General features: G+C 42.2%; 1 protein-coding gene across 3 annotated transcripts in view; it reads left to right on the forward strand.

The window, feature by feature from the left end:
* Nucleotides 1-18,437, forward strand: part of LOC140187171 (zinc transporter ZIP11-like) — an 840,422-nt gene that overhangs the window by 803,973 nt on the left and 18,012 nt on the right. For all 3 annotated transcript variants that reach the window (XM_072242190.1, XM_072242191.1, XM_072242192.1), the window contains exon 7: nucleotides 17,394-17,492. In XM_072242190.1, coding sequence (XP_072098291.1) covers nucleotides 17,394-17,492 — 99 coding nt within the window. The remainder of the gene's footprint in view (nucleotides 1-17,393; nucleotides 17,493-18,437) is intronic.

Consider the following 18,437-nt stretch of genomic DNA (forward strand, 5'->3'; position numbering starts at 1 on the left):
CGGGTGAGGGGTTGTATCCAGGAAGTGATCATTAGATGGAGCCAGGTAGAGGAGGGGGTGGGATTACCATGGATTGCTGACATGGGTGATAGACAGACTGAACCAGGTGAATGAGAGGATGATGGGTTATTGGAGGGATCATGAGGGTATTGGGAGACTCTGGATGGATCAAAAGGGGAAGAAAAGGAGTACCTGAGGCGCATGTTATCTGAAATTGAAGAATTCAATGTTTATACAGTTGGGTTATAGACTACTCATACAGAATATGAGATGTTATTCTTCTTATATATGCTTGGTCTCATTCTGACAATTGGAGAAAGCCGAGGACAGTTCAGTTCAGTCTTTGTTTATTGTCATTTAGAAATGTATGCATTAAAAATGATACAACGTTCCTCCAGAATGATATCACAAGAAAACACAGGACAAATCATGACTAAAACTGACAAAACCACGTAATTATAACATATAGTTACAACAATGCAAAGCAATACCATAATTTGATAAAGAGCAGACCATGAGCATGGTAAAAAAAAGTCTCAAAGTCCCGATAGACTCATCATCCCACGCAGGTGGCAGAAGGGGGGAACTCTCCCCGCCATGAACCTCCAAGTGCCGCCAACTCGCCAATGCAGCACCATTGGAAGCACCCGACCGCAGCGGACTCTGGGTGCGTCCGAAAACTTCGAGCCCCTGACCAGCCCCTCCGACACAGCCTCTCCGAGCACTATCCTCTGCCGAGCGCTTTGACCCCACCCCGGCCGCCAAGCAACAAGCAAAGCCAAGGACTCGGGGCCTTCTCCTCCGGAGATTCTGGACCCCACAGTAGCAGCAGCAGCGAAGCAGGCATTTCAGAAGTTTCTCCAGATGTTCCTCCGTGCTGTCACGTCCGTCTCCATCAAATCAGGATTGTGCACGGCACCCTACTCGACAAATAACAGACATCACCACTGGAGTGGCCGCTGCGAGCTGTGTCACGCCGCCATCTTCCCATCTCCAGGCAAGGCAGTGGTGGTGGAGGGGAGGGGAGAGCTGAAATGGCATGCAAGCTGCAGACAGAAATGGTCATTGTAGACACAATAGAACTGTCCACAACTTAACCAGAAGAATAGCCCTTCATATTCCACTTGGGTAGTCCATAACCCATTGGTATGAACATAGTATTTTCCAAGCAATGCTAGAGGAACTCAGCAGGCCAGGCAGCATCTATGGAAGAGAGTAAACAGTTGATGTTTTGGGCCACGACCCTTCATCAGGACTCATACTTTCCAATTTCAGATTACCCATGTCCCTCATGTTTGTTTGTTCTCTCTCTCTCTCTCTCTCTCTCTCTCTCTCTCTCTCTCTCTCTCTCTCTCACACACACACACACACACACACACACACACACACACACATCTTCTGATCCACCCAGTTTCACCAGAAGTGCTACGCTGACGTACTTGTTATGTATCCTGTTAATTTCTTCACTCTATTTTCCCTCCAGCTCACAGTACATTTTCAGTGTTACAACACTTCCCATCAATGGTATCAGGCTGAACTTGCTGGAATTTGCTTTTGACCTTTTACTGAGCAGTCTGAGCCAGTCTCGACTCACAACACTGTACACAATTCCTTCATCGAGAACCTGTCTATTTGTCGATGTTGCTGCTTGTGGAGGAATAGAGCAAAATCCCCCTACTTCGTTGTTGAATGAGCCACCAAATTGAAATCTTGGAACTGCAAATTGTCAAAATACGAGCTTTCTTTTGGTAACTAAATCGCAACATTTTAAACTACCAATTCTGAGGTGATGGATGACCATGGCAGTGGTAGAAGTTAGCCAAACTAGTACACTTTAGACTTGATTTTGTTGCCCTGCTCCGAAGTGTTCATTTAAAAACTGCCATTTTGACTGTCGGTAGTTAAAAATTTAACATAAGCATTAAAGATGCACTTCTCTGAATTAGACTGAAACCTTTGGTGAATGAAAATCTACAGAATTTTGAATGTTATTTCCATCTTTGTAGCAACCTTTCAAACATTAATGTCCTTTTGGATGCAAAACAATTGTGACTAAAATTATCTTCTACTATTTCGCACACAAACCTATCACAGGAGGCACCAAAATTGGAATGCAACGATGATATCATTTACTCACTAATTGGCTTACTCGGCAACTGGATTTTTGCCCTAAATTTAGAGCTTGCAGCTATTTCTAATGGCTTAGGTAAAAATATTCTTACAGATTTTGCACTTTGTTTCAGTTTTGTCAGCATGCAATATAAATCAGTGGCCACTTTATTAGGTACACCTGTACACCTGCTTATTAATGCAAATATCTAATCATCCAATCATGTAGCAGTGACTCAATGTATAAAAGCATACAGGCACGATCAAGAGGTTCATTTGTTGTTCAGAACAATCATCAGAATGGGGAAGCAATATGATCAAAGTGATTTTGACCGTGGAATGATTGTTGGTGCCAGGTAGAGTGGTTTGAGTATCTCAGAAACTGCTGACCTCCTGGGATTTTCATGTACAACAGTCTCTAGAGTTTCCAGAGAATGGAGTGAAAAACAAAAAAAAAAAAAATCCAGTGAGTGGCAGTTCTTTGGGCAAAAATGCTCTGTTAATGAGAAAGGTCAGAGGAGAATGGCCAGACTGGTTCAAGCTGACAGGAAGGTGACAGTAACTCAAATAACCAAAACCGCCAATAGTGGTGTGTGGAAGAACATCTCTGAATGCACAACATGTCGAGCTCTGAAGTGGATGAGCTACAGCAGGAGAAGAGCATTAAAATACGTACACTCAGAGGCCACTTTATTAGGTACCTCATACAGTTTTGGCCTAATCTCCTCGAAAGTTTTTTTTTAATACTTGCACATCACTTTGTTTTGATATGAGCAAATATCTCTTGAGCCTTCACCTTTTTTTTTTACCTCCAGGGTATTATTCACTTTATAAAGCAGTAAGTCTATTCATTCAACAGACAAATAGAATAATTCTCGCACTCTCTAATATACACCATGCCTCCTGACATAATGAGTTGGGCTTGGTGACATAGTTGAATGGCCAGTGGCGACTGGGGACCAAGATGGAAATGCCAATATGGTAGGATGCCGGAAGCAGTTTAGCATTGTTGGGACTGAAACTAGATGAGCTGGTGACCTCAAACGATTTGAGTGCAGGTGCAGATAGCAGGGCAGGTCTGGCATTCCCATCTATCGAAAAGGAAAGGCTTTGCCAAACATGTAAGATCTTGGGCATCAGTCTGTATCTTCAGGACTGATCCTTATCACACAATCGCCCCAAAGTGGACTCCAAAACAGCCCAATGTTGTTGTGAAAGAGGTAACAATAAGATTGTTTTGTGTGGCAGTTAATCATTCTGTTTTTGTGGTTATTTGCCTTTTTATCCTTGGTAGCAATGTTTTTCACAGTAATTTTGTTACCCTGGAGACATAAAGCTCATAAAACTGTGCAGTCATATTGCCCAATTCTTTCCATTAGTTCCATCAAATAGCAGCTTTGGAAAACCGTTGACATGTCTTCAAAGCCGGAGATTCCAGTTCAAACTGCCTTGCGTGTGTGCTGGAGACTGACTTACAGATGTTGGGGCATTTGTATGCCGTGAACAGATAGACTCTTGTGATCAGCAGCTCCGGTTTCCAGTTATTAGGTCTTGCAGTGGCTGCTTCTTCCCTCCCAGCAGGCCCTAACAGCTCACAAATTGCATAGCATCATATTTATACTGAGTGCAGGAACCATCTGGGTGAAACAGATCCACCAGATTTCAAGTATAATAGTTGCTTAACAGGCACACAGCAAAGATTTAAAACCCAGAGTATGGGTGATGGCATTTGGAATATTCCATGGATCTCCAAGTTTGACTACCATTTTCCAATACTTCCTTGCAGTAAAGTATTAAATTGAATTGTCAAAAATAAGATCTGATCTTCATTTTGAATAATTGGCTGAGAATAGTTCTGAGGTTAAAGGAAGTCATGTCAAGTTCATGTTTTGCCTCTTCTTCCAAATTTAGACGATTTGTAATATTAAACGGCACAAGCCCATGAATCAGGAACAGCTTCTTCCCCTCTGACATCTGATTTCTGAATGGACATTGAACCCGTGAGCACTACCTCACTACTTCTTTTTATATTTCCTATTTTGTTGCACTACTTATTGAATTTAACTATTTAACTACACACACACACATACACACACACACACACACACACACACACGCGCACGCACATATATATACACTGTTTTCTTTTTCTCTCTATTATCATGTAATGCATTGTACTGCTACCGCTTAGTTAACAAATTTCACAACATGTGCCAGTGATATTAAACCTGGTTCTGAGCGTACACATTTTGAAGGTTGCATATTCAATGATCAGCCAGCAGCAACGTGAATGATGGGATATTAGATGCACAGTGAAAAGATTAGCATTTCAGTAGTGAAAATGAGCTATTAATCATGTTGTGCATCTGGAGCACAGAAACCATTTTATAATTGATTTTAAAACCTCACAGACTGACTTTTTATAAACCCATTGTACATTTTGCTTGCACAGTGCTTGAGGTAGAGTGTGTTGGGTTGTCAGTAGCAACTGGGAAGGACGTGTGTTTAAAGCTGTAAGTAATTTGTTTGGTCTGGGTCACCAGGGACTGCTTGTGCTGGAGAGGAGAAGGGTCCAATGTATTTGACTGATGATGTTGTTCTCCTTGCCTGGCTTAAGGCAAGCTATTCTGATTTCCAGATTTTCCTCATCAGTGTTTCACTTTCTTCTGGAAGTTGATGGGGGACCAGTTGAAATTAATGTCACCTACATTATGTCTCAGAGGGGTGTTTCATTCACATGTAAATTCATTGTTTGAGAGGAAGATGTTGAGACAAGGATTGGGTGGGGAATTGCACAATCTTTCAATGAGAAGTGAAAATGGAGAGATTTTTATTGTTCCCAATGCAGAGGAGGACATAAATTCCCTCACACTCTTCCACTTAGTGCTGGAGTTTGTTCTGCCTGTCACTGGTCTTTGGATCTTTCAGCTGGTTGACACATTTACATGAATCTGGTTTGTTCTGAGATCTTCCTTCCTGCTACATGTGTTCCAGCAAGCATCAAAGAGCATATGCAATAGGTTTTCTCATGTAAGATCATGGCTGCTCTGATCTAGGGCCCTAGCTCCACTTTGCAGTCTGTTGCTTACAATCCCTAACTTCTCTGAAAACCAAAATCTCAGTCTTAAGTACATTCAACCTCCATATCACATGAGAGTGGAGAATTCTAGAGATTCAGAACTGACTCCCCACAATTGCCTGTTAAATATAAAATGAATTGGTTTTGTTACTGTTAAATTACTCAACTATATCATGGAAAATCTTACCCTACCCCTGGCATCTTATATCTGCTGCTCTTTAAATCATTGCCTGAGAAAAGTGTCAAGCCCACTCAAGTTGTATATAAAACTCTATCACATTGAAACATGGCAGCTCAGAAAGGTATAGGTGGGACTTCCCCTCAACTGTGAGCAGATTTCAACCTTAAACCAGCTCTCAGAAGTAGCTAAGCCCAGAAAGTCCAACTTCATTTTAAACACAGGCTTGATTGTCAACAAAGAGAGACATTCATTTGTGCTGAAGATAAACTTGAATTCCAGAACTGAAAGATCATTGTGATAATCCAGCCCCTGTGGTAACCTCAAACTTCAAGTAGTCAAGTATTCAAGTTCAAGGTTGTTGTTATTCAATTGTATACATGTAAATCACCCAATGAAACAATGTTCCTCTGGACCAAGGTGCGCACACAATACTTTAACTCATACATAACACATAAAGTAATAATATCACAAATAGTAAAATATATTATAGAAGAGAGACAATTAGCATTAGGGGGATTTTACAATACAAGTTAAAAAGTAAACAATATAACGCTCTGGCAATTCGTAAGTGATGAAATGTGGGTGATGACAGAGAGTTCAGTGGCCTTGTGGCCTTGGGGAAGAGACTGTGTTCCATCCGAACAGTCCTTGTCCTGATGCTACCTCCTGCCTGATGGTAGTGGGTGAAAGAGTTTGTGGGACTCTCAACTATATCACTGTGATTTGGAATTTTCCTCTCTTATGTAATTTAACAACTTCAAGATGATCTGCAGTAAATGTTCATTTCTTTTCCGGAAAGCCTGTCCTTTTGTTTGTTTTGATTCACACTTTTCAGAATTTGTCCCCAACTTCGTGATCTATTGGCGCCAGATGCACCTGCCTCTGGAACAGAGAAGACATGTGTAACCCAGGTTTTTATCAGTATCATAAAAGGTTTTGCAGATGCTGGAAATCTTGAGCAATACACATGAATTGCTGGAGGAATTCAGCAAGTCTGTGAGGGTAATAAACAGTGGATGTTTTGGGTCAAGACCCTTCCGCAGGACTGGAAAGGAAGGAGGTATGAAGCCAGAATAAGAAGGTGGGTGAAATGGGAAGGAGTACAAGCTGGCAGCTGATTAGGACGATGGTTGGGTGGGGGAGTAAGAAGCTGTGAGGGTATAGGTGGAAGAGGTAAAGAATTGAAGAAGGAATCTGATAGGTGAGGACATTGGATCGTGGAAGAAAGAAGCACCAAAGGGAAGTGATCAGCAAGTGTTGAGAGGGGAACCAGAATGGGGAATGGAATAAGAGAGAAGTGGGAGGGGGAGAAACTATAGGAACTTAGAGAAATCAATTTTTGTATCAGCGGTACATGCAAATCCTGCTGGTCTCATGACCTTGTGGGATAAATTTGATGAATGGGAAAGATATACAGGTCTTTCAAAATTCATAGGCAAAAGCACATTCATTAACCTGCTGGTTAGAGAGGGGCTACGCGTCTGAATTCCTCCCTGTGTAGGGAAGAATAATTAAAGCCCCACTATTCTATGGAAGAGGGTATTCGCACTTGCACCAGTCCAGTGACCTTGCACAATTTTGCACTGGACTTTGGAAGCAACTCTGCATTTTAAATGAGGAAATCTGAATCGTGATCCTTACTGTTTCTTTTGCATCGTACAAAGCTTCTCCACTGGAGTAAAAGAGCGAACTTAACTAAACCAGCCCAGACACCAATCTGATTTCCAGTCTGAGCACTGCCAATTATGAATTAACTAATTATGGTGGTTCCATTGCCAGTTTTATAAATCCAACAAGTCAAATCAAGCAGTGTACAACAAACGGAATTGTTGCACATACAGCTAATAGCTGACTACGTGCCATTTTACAGACTGAAAAGATTCTGCAGGTGCTGGAAATCCAGTGTAACACGCACAAAATTCTGAAGGAACTCAGTAGGTCAGGTAGTATCTATGGAGGGAAATTTAGAACTGGAATAGATAACTTTATCTTGCTCCTTTGCTACAACAGGCAGGATTTTCTTGGTGGTGGCCAACCATTTTAATTCCACTCCCCATTCCCATTCCAACATGTCGGTCCATGGCCTTCTTTACTGCTACTCTCAGTTTGGAAGAGCAATAACTTATGTTCCATCTGAGTAGCCTCCAACCTGCCTGACCTGCTGAGTTCACCCATCGTTTTGTGTGTGTTACCATTTTACAGGCTTACTTGAGGTAACCAAGCAGCTCATGAAGTACTGCGATCCATCAACTGTGATCAGCCAACTGCAAAGTATAAGTGCCGTGAATTCACATTACAACATGAAGCTAAAGTTGCGTTATCCAAAATGAAACAGTCCAACAAAGAGCAGTTTTCTCAGTGCAAGACCACTAAACTCTGTCTCTCCAGTCCCTGTCTCTATTGCTATCCCACGTCCCTTTCACTCCATCCTGACAAGGCTGTTTCTGTCTCTTTTGCTTGTGTGAGGGTGTAAGAGTCACTCAAAGCCACATATTAGGGTAGCAGCACAAACATGAGAAAATCTGCAGATGCTGGAATTCCAAAGCAGCACACAGAAAATGCTGGAGGAACTCAGCAGGCCAGGCAGCATCCATGGAAATGAGTGAACAGTTAAGCCTTCATCAGGACTAGATAGAAAGAGGAAGAAGAAGTACAAGGTGGTAGGTGTCAGATGAAACCGGGAGAGGGGTAGAGGGTGAAGTAAAAGAGCTGGGAAGTTGATTGGTGAAAGAGATAACGGGCTGGAGGAGTGGGTACCTGATAGGAGAGGGTAGAAGACCATGGAAGAAAGGGAAGGAGGAGGACCACCAGAGGGAGGTGATGAGAGAGAGGAGAGGTAAGAAGATAAAGTGAGAGAGAGAAAAATGGGAATGGGGAATGGTGAAGGGGGGTGGAATTACCAGAAGTTCGAAAAATCGATGTTCATGCCATCCGGTTAGAGGCTACCCAGACAGAATTTAAGGTGTTGCCCCTGCATCCTGAGTGTGGCATCGTCACGGCAGTAGAGGAGACTATGGACTGATATGTTGGAGTGGGAATGGGAAGTAGAATTGAAATGTGTGGCGAGCGGGAGATCCCGTTTTCAGGGATAGCAAGATTACTTCCTCATTTTAACTTGTTCATGAACAGTTTTCATCTGCAGACCCATAATCAGAAGTAGTTAAGTTTAGAATGCCCAAACTCAAAGCCTTTATAGTTAATTACACTTATTTCACTAATTTGACAGTTTGGTTAAAATGCAAACCTTCAGCAATTGCTTTGTTGTTTCACTGATCAATCCATTCCCTATTCTAACCTCTACCTTCAACCAAGTAGTGGTATGATGGGGTGAAGAAGCTGAACTATTGAAGCTTTCAGCTCATGTACTGTTGATGGAAAGCTGGGTGTAGCCTATTGTAAAAACACAAAATAGTGTAAACTTTGAGCGGGTCAGGCAGAGTCTGTGGAGAGAAGAACAGAAAGCTTTTAAGATCAAATGTCTTTCATCAGGATAGGCTAGGATAATTGCCTTTTCAAAATTGATTAAGTGACATATGGCTTGTTTAGAGCTCTCCCTGTGTGACATGTTTGCTGAGGAAGTCCTACTGAGGCACAGACCTCACTGCGAGGGACTGGGCCAGCCCTGGATTGCAAGTCCGAGTAAACATTGATTTGTATTTTTCCCGTAGCCTCTGCTTGCCACAAGTTTTAAAGCAGGAAAGGTGGCTGGGAGTAGCTGGTTTTTCTACATTGCGACCACATTCCCAGGACTGGCAGTGAATGGTATGTAGCTTGGGTAAAAGGAACATTCCTACCAGCACTATTTGCACATTGGTTGCGTGTCAGTCTTTGTGTGTCGTTTTTCATTGATTTCTTTGTTCTGTTGTGAATGCCTGTAAGAAAATGAAGCTCTGGTTAGTACATAGTGACATATAAGTAGTTTTAATAATAAATGTACTCCAACCTTTGAACTTTTAACTTTACCCTGGAATCATGTCTGTACTGCAACAAACCAGATAGAGCACTCAGCCCAGGAGGGAGTAAACTTGTGCCCCTGTGGACTTGGCCTTGGCTACCACAGGCTCCCTTGTTGCGGGTCCTTTTCAATCCTCTGAAAAGTTGTCTCAAAACTGTTCAGTGTTGGTCCACAACTAGATTTTTTTACTTGGAGACTGACCCGACCAAATAGCGACAGGTAGTCACCTTGCTCCTTATGGTCCCACTTCTGATCGTACACTTTATTGGTTCCCTGTGCAGCACTTTCTCTTTATTCAGTATTGTTATTGTTACTTATTTGTTTAGAGATACAGCATGAGAACAGGCCCTTCCGGCCCAAATGAACCCCCACCACTCAATTGCACTCGTGATCAATTAACCTATTAACTTGTGCAGAATGTGGGAAGCAACTGGAGCAGACAGAGAAAGCCCATGCGGTCAGAGGAAGAATGTACAGACTCGTTACAGTCAGTGTCATGAATTGAATCTGGCCACTGGCACTGTAAAACGTTACACTAACCAGTATACTACTCTGCTGCCCCACAGTTATACCATGTTCCACCTCTGTGCATTGTGTAGCGATGTGATCTGTAGAAACAGTATGCAAGACAAACTTTTCACTGTATCTCGGTACATGTGACAATAATAAACCAATCTGAGTTCCGATCCTTTCTGTTCAATAAATGAATCAACAGGTTCTCTGAGCCTGATCCCATCCTCAAAGTCAAATTTATTATCAGAGTACATATATGTCACCACATACAACCCAGAGGTTCCTTTTCCTGCGGGTATACTTAGCAAATCTATAGAACAGTAACTGTAAACAGGATCAATGGCCAACAAACTGTGCAGATGCAGATATAAATAACAAGTATGAAATAACGAGATCAAAGAGTCGTTAAATGAGTGTGGTTATCCCTGTTTGTTCAAAAACCTGATGGTGAGGGGTAGTAACTGTTCTTGAACCTGGTGGTGCAAGTTCTGAGGCTCTTTTACCTACCTGATGGCAGCAGTGAGAAAAGAGTATGGACTGAGTGGTGAGGATCTTTGATGATTGATGCTGCTTTCCTGTCGCAATGTTTCATGTAGATGTGCTCAATGGTCGGGTGGGTTTTACCCATGATGTACTGGGCCGAATTCACTATCTTTTGGAAAATTTTTCTCTCAAAGGCATTGGTGCTCCCCTACCAGGCCATAGTGCAGCCATTCAGCACACTTTCCACCATACATCTATCCAACATCCCTGCAAGGCTTTACTGGATTTCAGTATGAAAAGAGAGGTTTATCTGATTTTGTTGTTGCTTCATTAATTAAATGATGGCCAATTATGTGGTCGAATTACTGCTGACTTGAGTTCAGTAATTCCATAAATGCCAGACACCAAACCTCTAGGGTTTATGATCAATATGGTTACTGGGCCATGAAAGGATTCTAAGGCCCCCTGTAGTTATTTGGGTAAACCCCTGTCCCACTATGTTATTCCAGTTACTTTTCAGCATGTGTTGGAGCTGCTAACAAACACGGTTTTTACAAATCAGAAAATGTGTAAACCGTGGTGGGGAAATAAATGGAAACAGAAAAGCTGCTGCTCCCATAGAAACAGGCTCAAACTGAAGATTGATGTTGACGACCTGACTAACCGGAAAATGGAAAACTAGAAAAGTGGAAAACAACAAGCTTCCCTTTTCGTGTGGGACCACACAAGCTGTGTTGAGTAAAGTGCACATACGTACATGCTCAGACACACTGATAGGCTCGTGCACGTACTCATAAACCGACACAAACTCCCACTCATTCACTCACTGAAGCACACACACACTCACACACATATACACTCAGAAACTCACACGCACACTCGCAAACACACACAAACTCCTATTCATTAAGACACACAAACACTCAGAAATACTCGAACTCACACTCATTGAGGCATACATTCACGCACACACACACACACACATTCACACTCAGAAATACACAAACATCAAACTCCCATCCATTCACTCACTGGGACATACAGAGATGCACACTCTTTCAAGCACACACACATACTGATAGTCACACACTCTTAATCTCATGCACGCTCACAAAGTCACACGCAGACACAATGTTCAATCTACCACAACCTGTACAAAGCAAGATAACCGCGCCCCCCCCCCCCCATATCAGCATTCCTGAGGATGTCCCAGAAGAGCAAGAAAGAAGCAGTCATTAGAAAAAATTTATTTTAAATGCTGCAGGCAGGCCTCCCCTTTGATTTAGTCAAATGGCAATTCTGGATCCGAGTGAGTGGTTGTTGTGATAAAGAGGACGGTACAATGTTATTTATGTGCCTGAATTGTTGAAGTGTTTGCAGAGGCGTGTGTGTGTTCTGGAGAAATGTATGGGTGTCTCGAAATGTGAGACACAGACTTCACTGGGGTAACAGAACAAAGAATGATGGAAGTGTTTTACTGTTACTTCAGCTCAGTGTTCTGGTGTCCAAAAACCTGGCAGCACAGGAATGATACTCAAAGTGCCAGTAGGTGTTGGCTCGACTTACACAATAAGAAGAATGCATGCAGACTGCAGCCGCCTTTCCGTGACTAGCTCCCATTTATCTGTTTCATTCTAGGGCAGGATCTTGAAGCCAAGCCAATGGCAGGCGAAACAAGCCAAGGAACTCAAAGCAAAGCAGCTTTTCATAATTTGAAATCATCTGCAGCTAATGCCATATGCAAAGCTTATTGCCTCAAGGGTTTGGCTGCAAAGAGTTGTTTGGAGTGCCCTTAAGTTGTAAGAGACAAATATGATTTTTTAAAAAATCCATAACTGTCCTCAAAATTTAGTTTCAACTCGGTAGTCTTGAAGCAGTTGTTTAAACTGTTATTAAGAAATCATTCTGAACTGAAAAAATATTAAGTATGAATAATGCTCCCAGACCACAATCATCACCACTCCAATGCATTTAATGTTACATTAATATAGCATCTTTCTTGACATGATTGCATTTGACAACTTAGAAAATTTTCGAAAGCACAGTCACAGCTGTAAATAAGAAAACGCACAAACAGCAATGTAGTACCAGATATGAGGAGATCTACCAGGTACCCTGATCATAGGTGTTGATTTAATAGTAAGTGTTGTCCAGGACATTTTGGGATACTTTGTGTTGATCTGAGAAATCAGTTTAATTTCTTATCTGAAAGATGGATCTAACCATATTGGGACATCCTGCAGTTTCTGAATATGTGGGGTACAGTCTTGAACCTGCAATTGAGCACGGGAAAATGCAGCTTTATTTCTGGGTAAAGTACAGTGAGCAGTCTGTTCACCAAAGGGGTGAAAGGTGAAGGCAGCGCTTCCTTCGTGGGATCCTGAAACTAAATGTTCTTTATGAGTTTGATCGATGTTTTTTAACAAGCTGCTCCACTCAGTGTGGCCTTTTCCCATCTATTCTTTGCCTGCTGTCTAGACAGCAATATAACCTATATAGCAATCTGGCCAGGGATTCCAGTCCTTTGTTCCCTTTCTTTCTTTTCCAGTTTCCTCGTTCGCTGTAGCTATCCGACCAAAATATCTACAATGACTTCTCCACAATTCTTCTGGCATATGATGGCACCCTACTTTGGAAAGGCCTGGGGAGAAAAGTTATTGATGGTTCCTTTTTCTGATATTGAAGAAGAACTTAGAACATAGAGCAGTGTACCACAGTACAGGCCCTTCAGCCCAGAGTGTTGTGCCACTCTTTTAACCTACTCCAAAATCAATCTAACCCTTCCCTGCCTCCTAGCCTTTCACTTTCCTTTCATCCATCTGCCTATCTGAGAGTCTCTTAAATGCCTCTAATAGATCTGCTTCTACCAGCACCTCTGACAATGCATTCAATGCACTTACCACTCTCTGTGTATAGAAAAGCTACCTCTTACACCTCCCACCATACTTTTCTTCAATCATCTTAAAAGTGTGCCCTCTCGTATTATCTGTTGTCACACTGAGAGAAAAATGTTGGCTATCCACTGGATCCATGCCTCTTATTAACTTAGGCATGTCCATCAAGTCACCTCTCATCCCTCTCTGCTCCAAAGAGAAAAGCCCCAGTTTACACAAATTTTCCTCACAAAATATGCTCTCTAATCCAAACAGTGAGAATCGAAACGGAATACAGCACTCCGGGTGTGGTTTCACCAGAGTTTTACAGAGTTGTGCATTACCTCTCAGCTCTTGACCTCCATCCTCCAGCTAATGGAGGCCAACAGACCATAAGCCTGTTCAACTTGTGCAGCAAGCCTGGAGGTCTGTAGATGTGGAATCCGAGATTCATCTTTTCCTCCACATTGCTAAGAATCCTGGCATTAACTTTATATTGCTGAGGCTTTATAAAGCATAGGTCAGTCTGCGTTTTGGAGTGTTGTGAGCAATTTTGGTCCCTTTATCTAAGAAAAGATATGCTGGCATTGGAGAGAGTCCAGAGAAGGTTTACAAGAATGATCCCTGAAATGAAAGGGTTAACGTATGAGGAGTGTTTGGCTCTGGGTCTGTACTCGCTGGAATTTAGAAGAAGGAGGGAGATCTCTTTGAAACAATGACTCAAGGGGTCTAGAACTCAACTGGAGACCAGTGTTGCTTCTGCATCATCCTGAGGACCTTAATTTTATAACAGCCCATATATTTCTGAGCATCCATGGGAGCTGATATGCAATGAAATAGAAGAGACCTACCACGTGTTTATTGACAAAGTTAGGGGCAGCACAGTAGCTTAACGGTTTGCATAACACTATTACTGGACCAGCACCTGGAGTTCAATTGCCTACAAAGAGTTTGTACGTTCTTCCTGTTTCCTCCAGGTGCTCTAGTTTCCTCCCACAGTCCAAAGGCATACTGGTTGGTTAATTGGTCATTGTAAATTTTGTTCCATGAAGAGGCTAAGATTAAACTGGGGGTTGCTGGGTGGTACAGCTTGAAGGGTTGGAAGGGCCTAGCTCAATAAATAAATAAATAACATGTCAAGCAACAGAGCCTGAAGCCATCATTTTTACCATCGGTTAACAGAAGGTCCGTTTTGTTATTAAGTGCTGCATACATAATATATTTGGTTCCGTTTACACTGTAACAGACGAGCATTTCTTACGTTTCTTTGTAATGAACTTAAATTCTGAAGATTCGCAGTGCAACTCAATGTTACTCATAAACGTTTGCTGGTAAACAAAGCAAGCTGAAAAAAGGCAAATATTTACTGGTAAGCAACATTTAGTTTGGGAGCTGCAGTTAGTTTTCCCTGTGCAATTATATCAATTTTGTTATTAGAAGTTCAATAGTTGTTGATTTACAATGCTCTGGGGCTTTATTCAAGAGCCATTTGATTTTCCAAGTAAAGCCGTCTGATTCAGATGTTTTCTCAGTCTCTCAGTATTGGAAAACGAACAAATGTGGCCATTTCATGACAGGAAGAATGTTGCTGAGGGTTTGTGTTCTCTGAAACTGTCATACGATACCAAAATAGTGAAAGAACACTAAAGACCGGTGTCCAGCACTGGTCAGCAATTCGAGTCACAGAGGACTACAGCACAGAAACAGGCCTTCAGCCCATCTCGTACAGTACTGTGCAAAAGTCTTAGGCACATATATATAGCTAGGGTGCCTAAGACTTTTGCACAGTACTATATTTGCCAATGTGGAGCGGAGAGTGAGTTTGCACATCTGGCGGGAGCAAGGGACATTGGGAGCGGCATGGGTGGAGTACTGCTGGAAGGATGTGGGGCACGTGGCAGAGAGGGAGTGCCAGAGGCAGGAGGAGACATGGCCACAGCCAGTCCTGAGATACCAGGCAAGGTCATTTGATTCCAAACAATTGGTTTATCGATCATTACGGAGTGTCTCTCACCAGGGAGACACTCAGGCTCCTTCCTCTCATCCTTCCCCTTTTCCCAGCCGTGATTTTCCTCGCCCTGCTCCCTTCCCACTCTCTGCGCACAACAGAAACTCATATCAGAATCAGGTTTATCACCACTCACAAATGTAATGGTTTTTGTTTTGCAGCAGCAGTACAGTGCAATACATAAAATCACTACGGTACTGCATAGAAGTCTGAGATTCCCTGGTTATAGATTTGTGCCATAGACTTTTGCACAGTACTGTATATGCCAGCCTGCCTTCTCCCTTTTCCCATCTACTTGCAGACAGACAATAGCCTTCTATACCTCTCTCATTCATGTACCCAGATGTCATAACTGAGCTCACATCAATCACTTGCAATGGCAGCTCGTTCCATGGTCATACCATCCTCTGAGTCTCCCCTCAGATTCCCCCTAAGTATCACATTTCACCCTAAACCTCTGACCAGTGGTTCTAGTCTCACACAACCTGAGGGGAAAAAGCCTGTGAGCATTCGCTTTACCTATACCTGTCATGATTTTGTATACATACCTCTGTAAGATTCTCCTCACTCCTGTGTAGTCCAGGAAATAAAGTCCTGCCTTATTCAACCCTTCCCTATAACGCTATAATTGATCTTCAGTGTTTTGTTAACAAGCAAGTAATTAGCTGTGATGCCAGAAATTCCAACCACAATTCATTGGAAATGTCTGGAAATCCAGTGTGGGAGGGAGTGATGCTATTTTCTTTTCGGTTGTATCCTGATCAACCATTCTAATTAATATATTACATCACAAACACGAGATAATCTGCCGATGCAGGAAATCCAGAGCAACACATACAAAATGTTGGAGGAACTCAGCAGGCCAGGCAGCATCTATGGAAATGAGTAAACAGTCGATGTTCTGGGTCGAGACCCTCTCTCAGGACTGCGAGGAAAGTGGAGGCGGGGTGGAGGGGAGATGTCTGGATAGAACGGTGGTGGGAGGCGAAAGAGGCTAGCTCGAAGGTGATAGGTGAAACCGGGTAGGTGGGAAAGGTCAAGGGCTGGAGATGAAAGAATCTGATAGGAGAGGAGAGTGGACAGCAGGAGAAAGGGAAAGAGAAGAGGAAGTAACAGGCAGGTGAGGAGAAGTAAAAGATCAGCGTGGGGAATAGAGGATGGGGGGAGGGTAGTTTTGTTTACCGGAAGGAGAAATCAATATTCGTATCATCAGGTTGGAGGGTACCCAGACAGAATATAAAGTGTTGCTCCTCCACCCTGATGGTGGCTTCATCTTGCCCACAAGAGGAGCCCATGGACCGACACATCGGAATTGGAATGGGAATCGGAATTAAAGTGTTTGGCCTGCCTGTGGCAGATGCTGCAGAGGTGCTTTAAGTGCATTACCGTGCTTAGTAGGCCAACAACTTTTACATTCTAAATATTGTTCAATTATATTTAGAAGCTTCTGGGGGTGAAAGAGTATGTAAAATTATACTCAGATCACTGTGCGAGGTAAATATTTCACTGATATGATGAGATCTGTGGGTCTTGGACTTGTTCATGTGCCACGGTTCCGAATTCAACCGTTCGTCACTTTAGCTGATGTGATTTCCCGAGCAAGTGGTAACAGTGAATGAATCCTGTCCTGTCAGCCTTGTCTTAAAATCCAGCTCGCACCCTGTCAATACTGAACAACTCACTTCAGCAACTTGTCCGCAGTCTCCAGTCAGAAAGCGGTTATGATTACTTCAGCAGTCAGTCAGACTAATTGTTTCAGTCGTTGGGAATTCTGCTTTGACATTTTCATTCACAACATGAATGGGTGCAGAAAACGCAAGTTGGTCTTTATAGGTTATGTCAGTGTGATACATTTGTGGCTGAACACTTGACAAGTGGCCATATTTCATTATTCGTTTTAGGTACAAGTGATCAAAACTAATTAGCAGCAACATCATATTTTATAGATTACTATTAGGAAGCACACTGTAACCCATTGATCATTCCTTTACTGATGGATTATAGAGATTTCCCAACACAAATCAAAGAGTAAAAACACATTGAATTTCAAGGCAGTGTACTTTCATGCTTCATTACAATCTGACAAAACTAATTGAAGTTTTATCTAAAAATCTCATGGTCAGAATTATCAATGTGCAGTTTCTGCATCGTCTATTGATACATTTATTTTTTTTATTATTATTTCTTACTAGGAACCTAGCGATTGGAATTGGACTGCAGAATTTCCCAGAAGGCCTTGCAGTTAGCTTGCCATTGCGTGGTGCAGGAGTGTCCACGTGGAAGGCATTCTGGTGAGTAAGTGAGAAATAAGTGTTGGTGAAGAAATAATAAAATACATTTAATCCATTTGAAAACCTAAGCAGAAAGCTGAAAATACTTTAGTTAAGGAAAGAGCACAGTCACTTCCACTGAACTCACGTATTTTACTTTGCTTATGGTTGGTTTTGGGAGTTAAGTTTGGAAATAAGATGTGAGTGGTTTTCAGCTCTGCAGTGATAATACTGTATCATTAGTTACTCATTCTCTATCACAGTGAAATTATTTTTAAATAACAATTGTTGGATAACTGATTATTTGGTCAAGTCACTATTAGGACCCATTGCTGAAACTGTACCTGAGGTATTGTGAGACTACTGTGGCAGGTAGCTCTCAGCTGGTTTAGCTGTGAGACATAGCACCCTAATTCCATGCTAGGAGGCAGAATTGGAAACAGATCTTCACTTCTTATTAAAGCTGGGAGGGTTCTTTAACATAAAATTGTTATAGGTGATTAAAATTGTTAAATATTTTTTTAAAATAGACATTAATTGTTAATTAACAGTCACATGAACAATTCAATCAAACATAAAACTCAATTAATTTTAAGAGTCACTCTTCCCACTCTGCAGGCCAAGAGCCCATCTTCAAATGCATGGATCAGCTATAATTGATAAAGAACTAGCAAGAACGAATGCGAGGAGGCACAGTTTTAAGGTGCTTGGAAATAGTTACCGAGGGAATGTTTTTCACACAGAGAGTGGTGGGTGCGTGGAATGCATTGCCGGAGGCGATGGTGGAAGCATATACAATAGGGTCTTTTAAGAGCCTCTTGGATAGGTACATGGAGCTTAGAAAAATAGAGGGCTACGTGTTAGGGAAATTCTAAGCAGTTTCTAGAGTAGGTTACATGGTCGGCACAACACTGTGGGCTGAAGGGCCTGTAATGTGCTGTAGATTTCTGTGTTCTGTGTTCTATT

Source organism: Mobula birostris, chromosome 24 (assembly GCF_030028105.1).
Source record: "Mobula birostris isolate sMobBir1 chromosome 24, sMobBir1.hap1, whole genome shotgun sequence".
NCBI lineage: Eukaryota > Metazoa > Chordata > Chondrichthyes > Myliobatiformes > Myliobatidae > Mobula > Mobula birostris.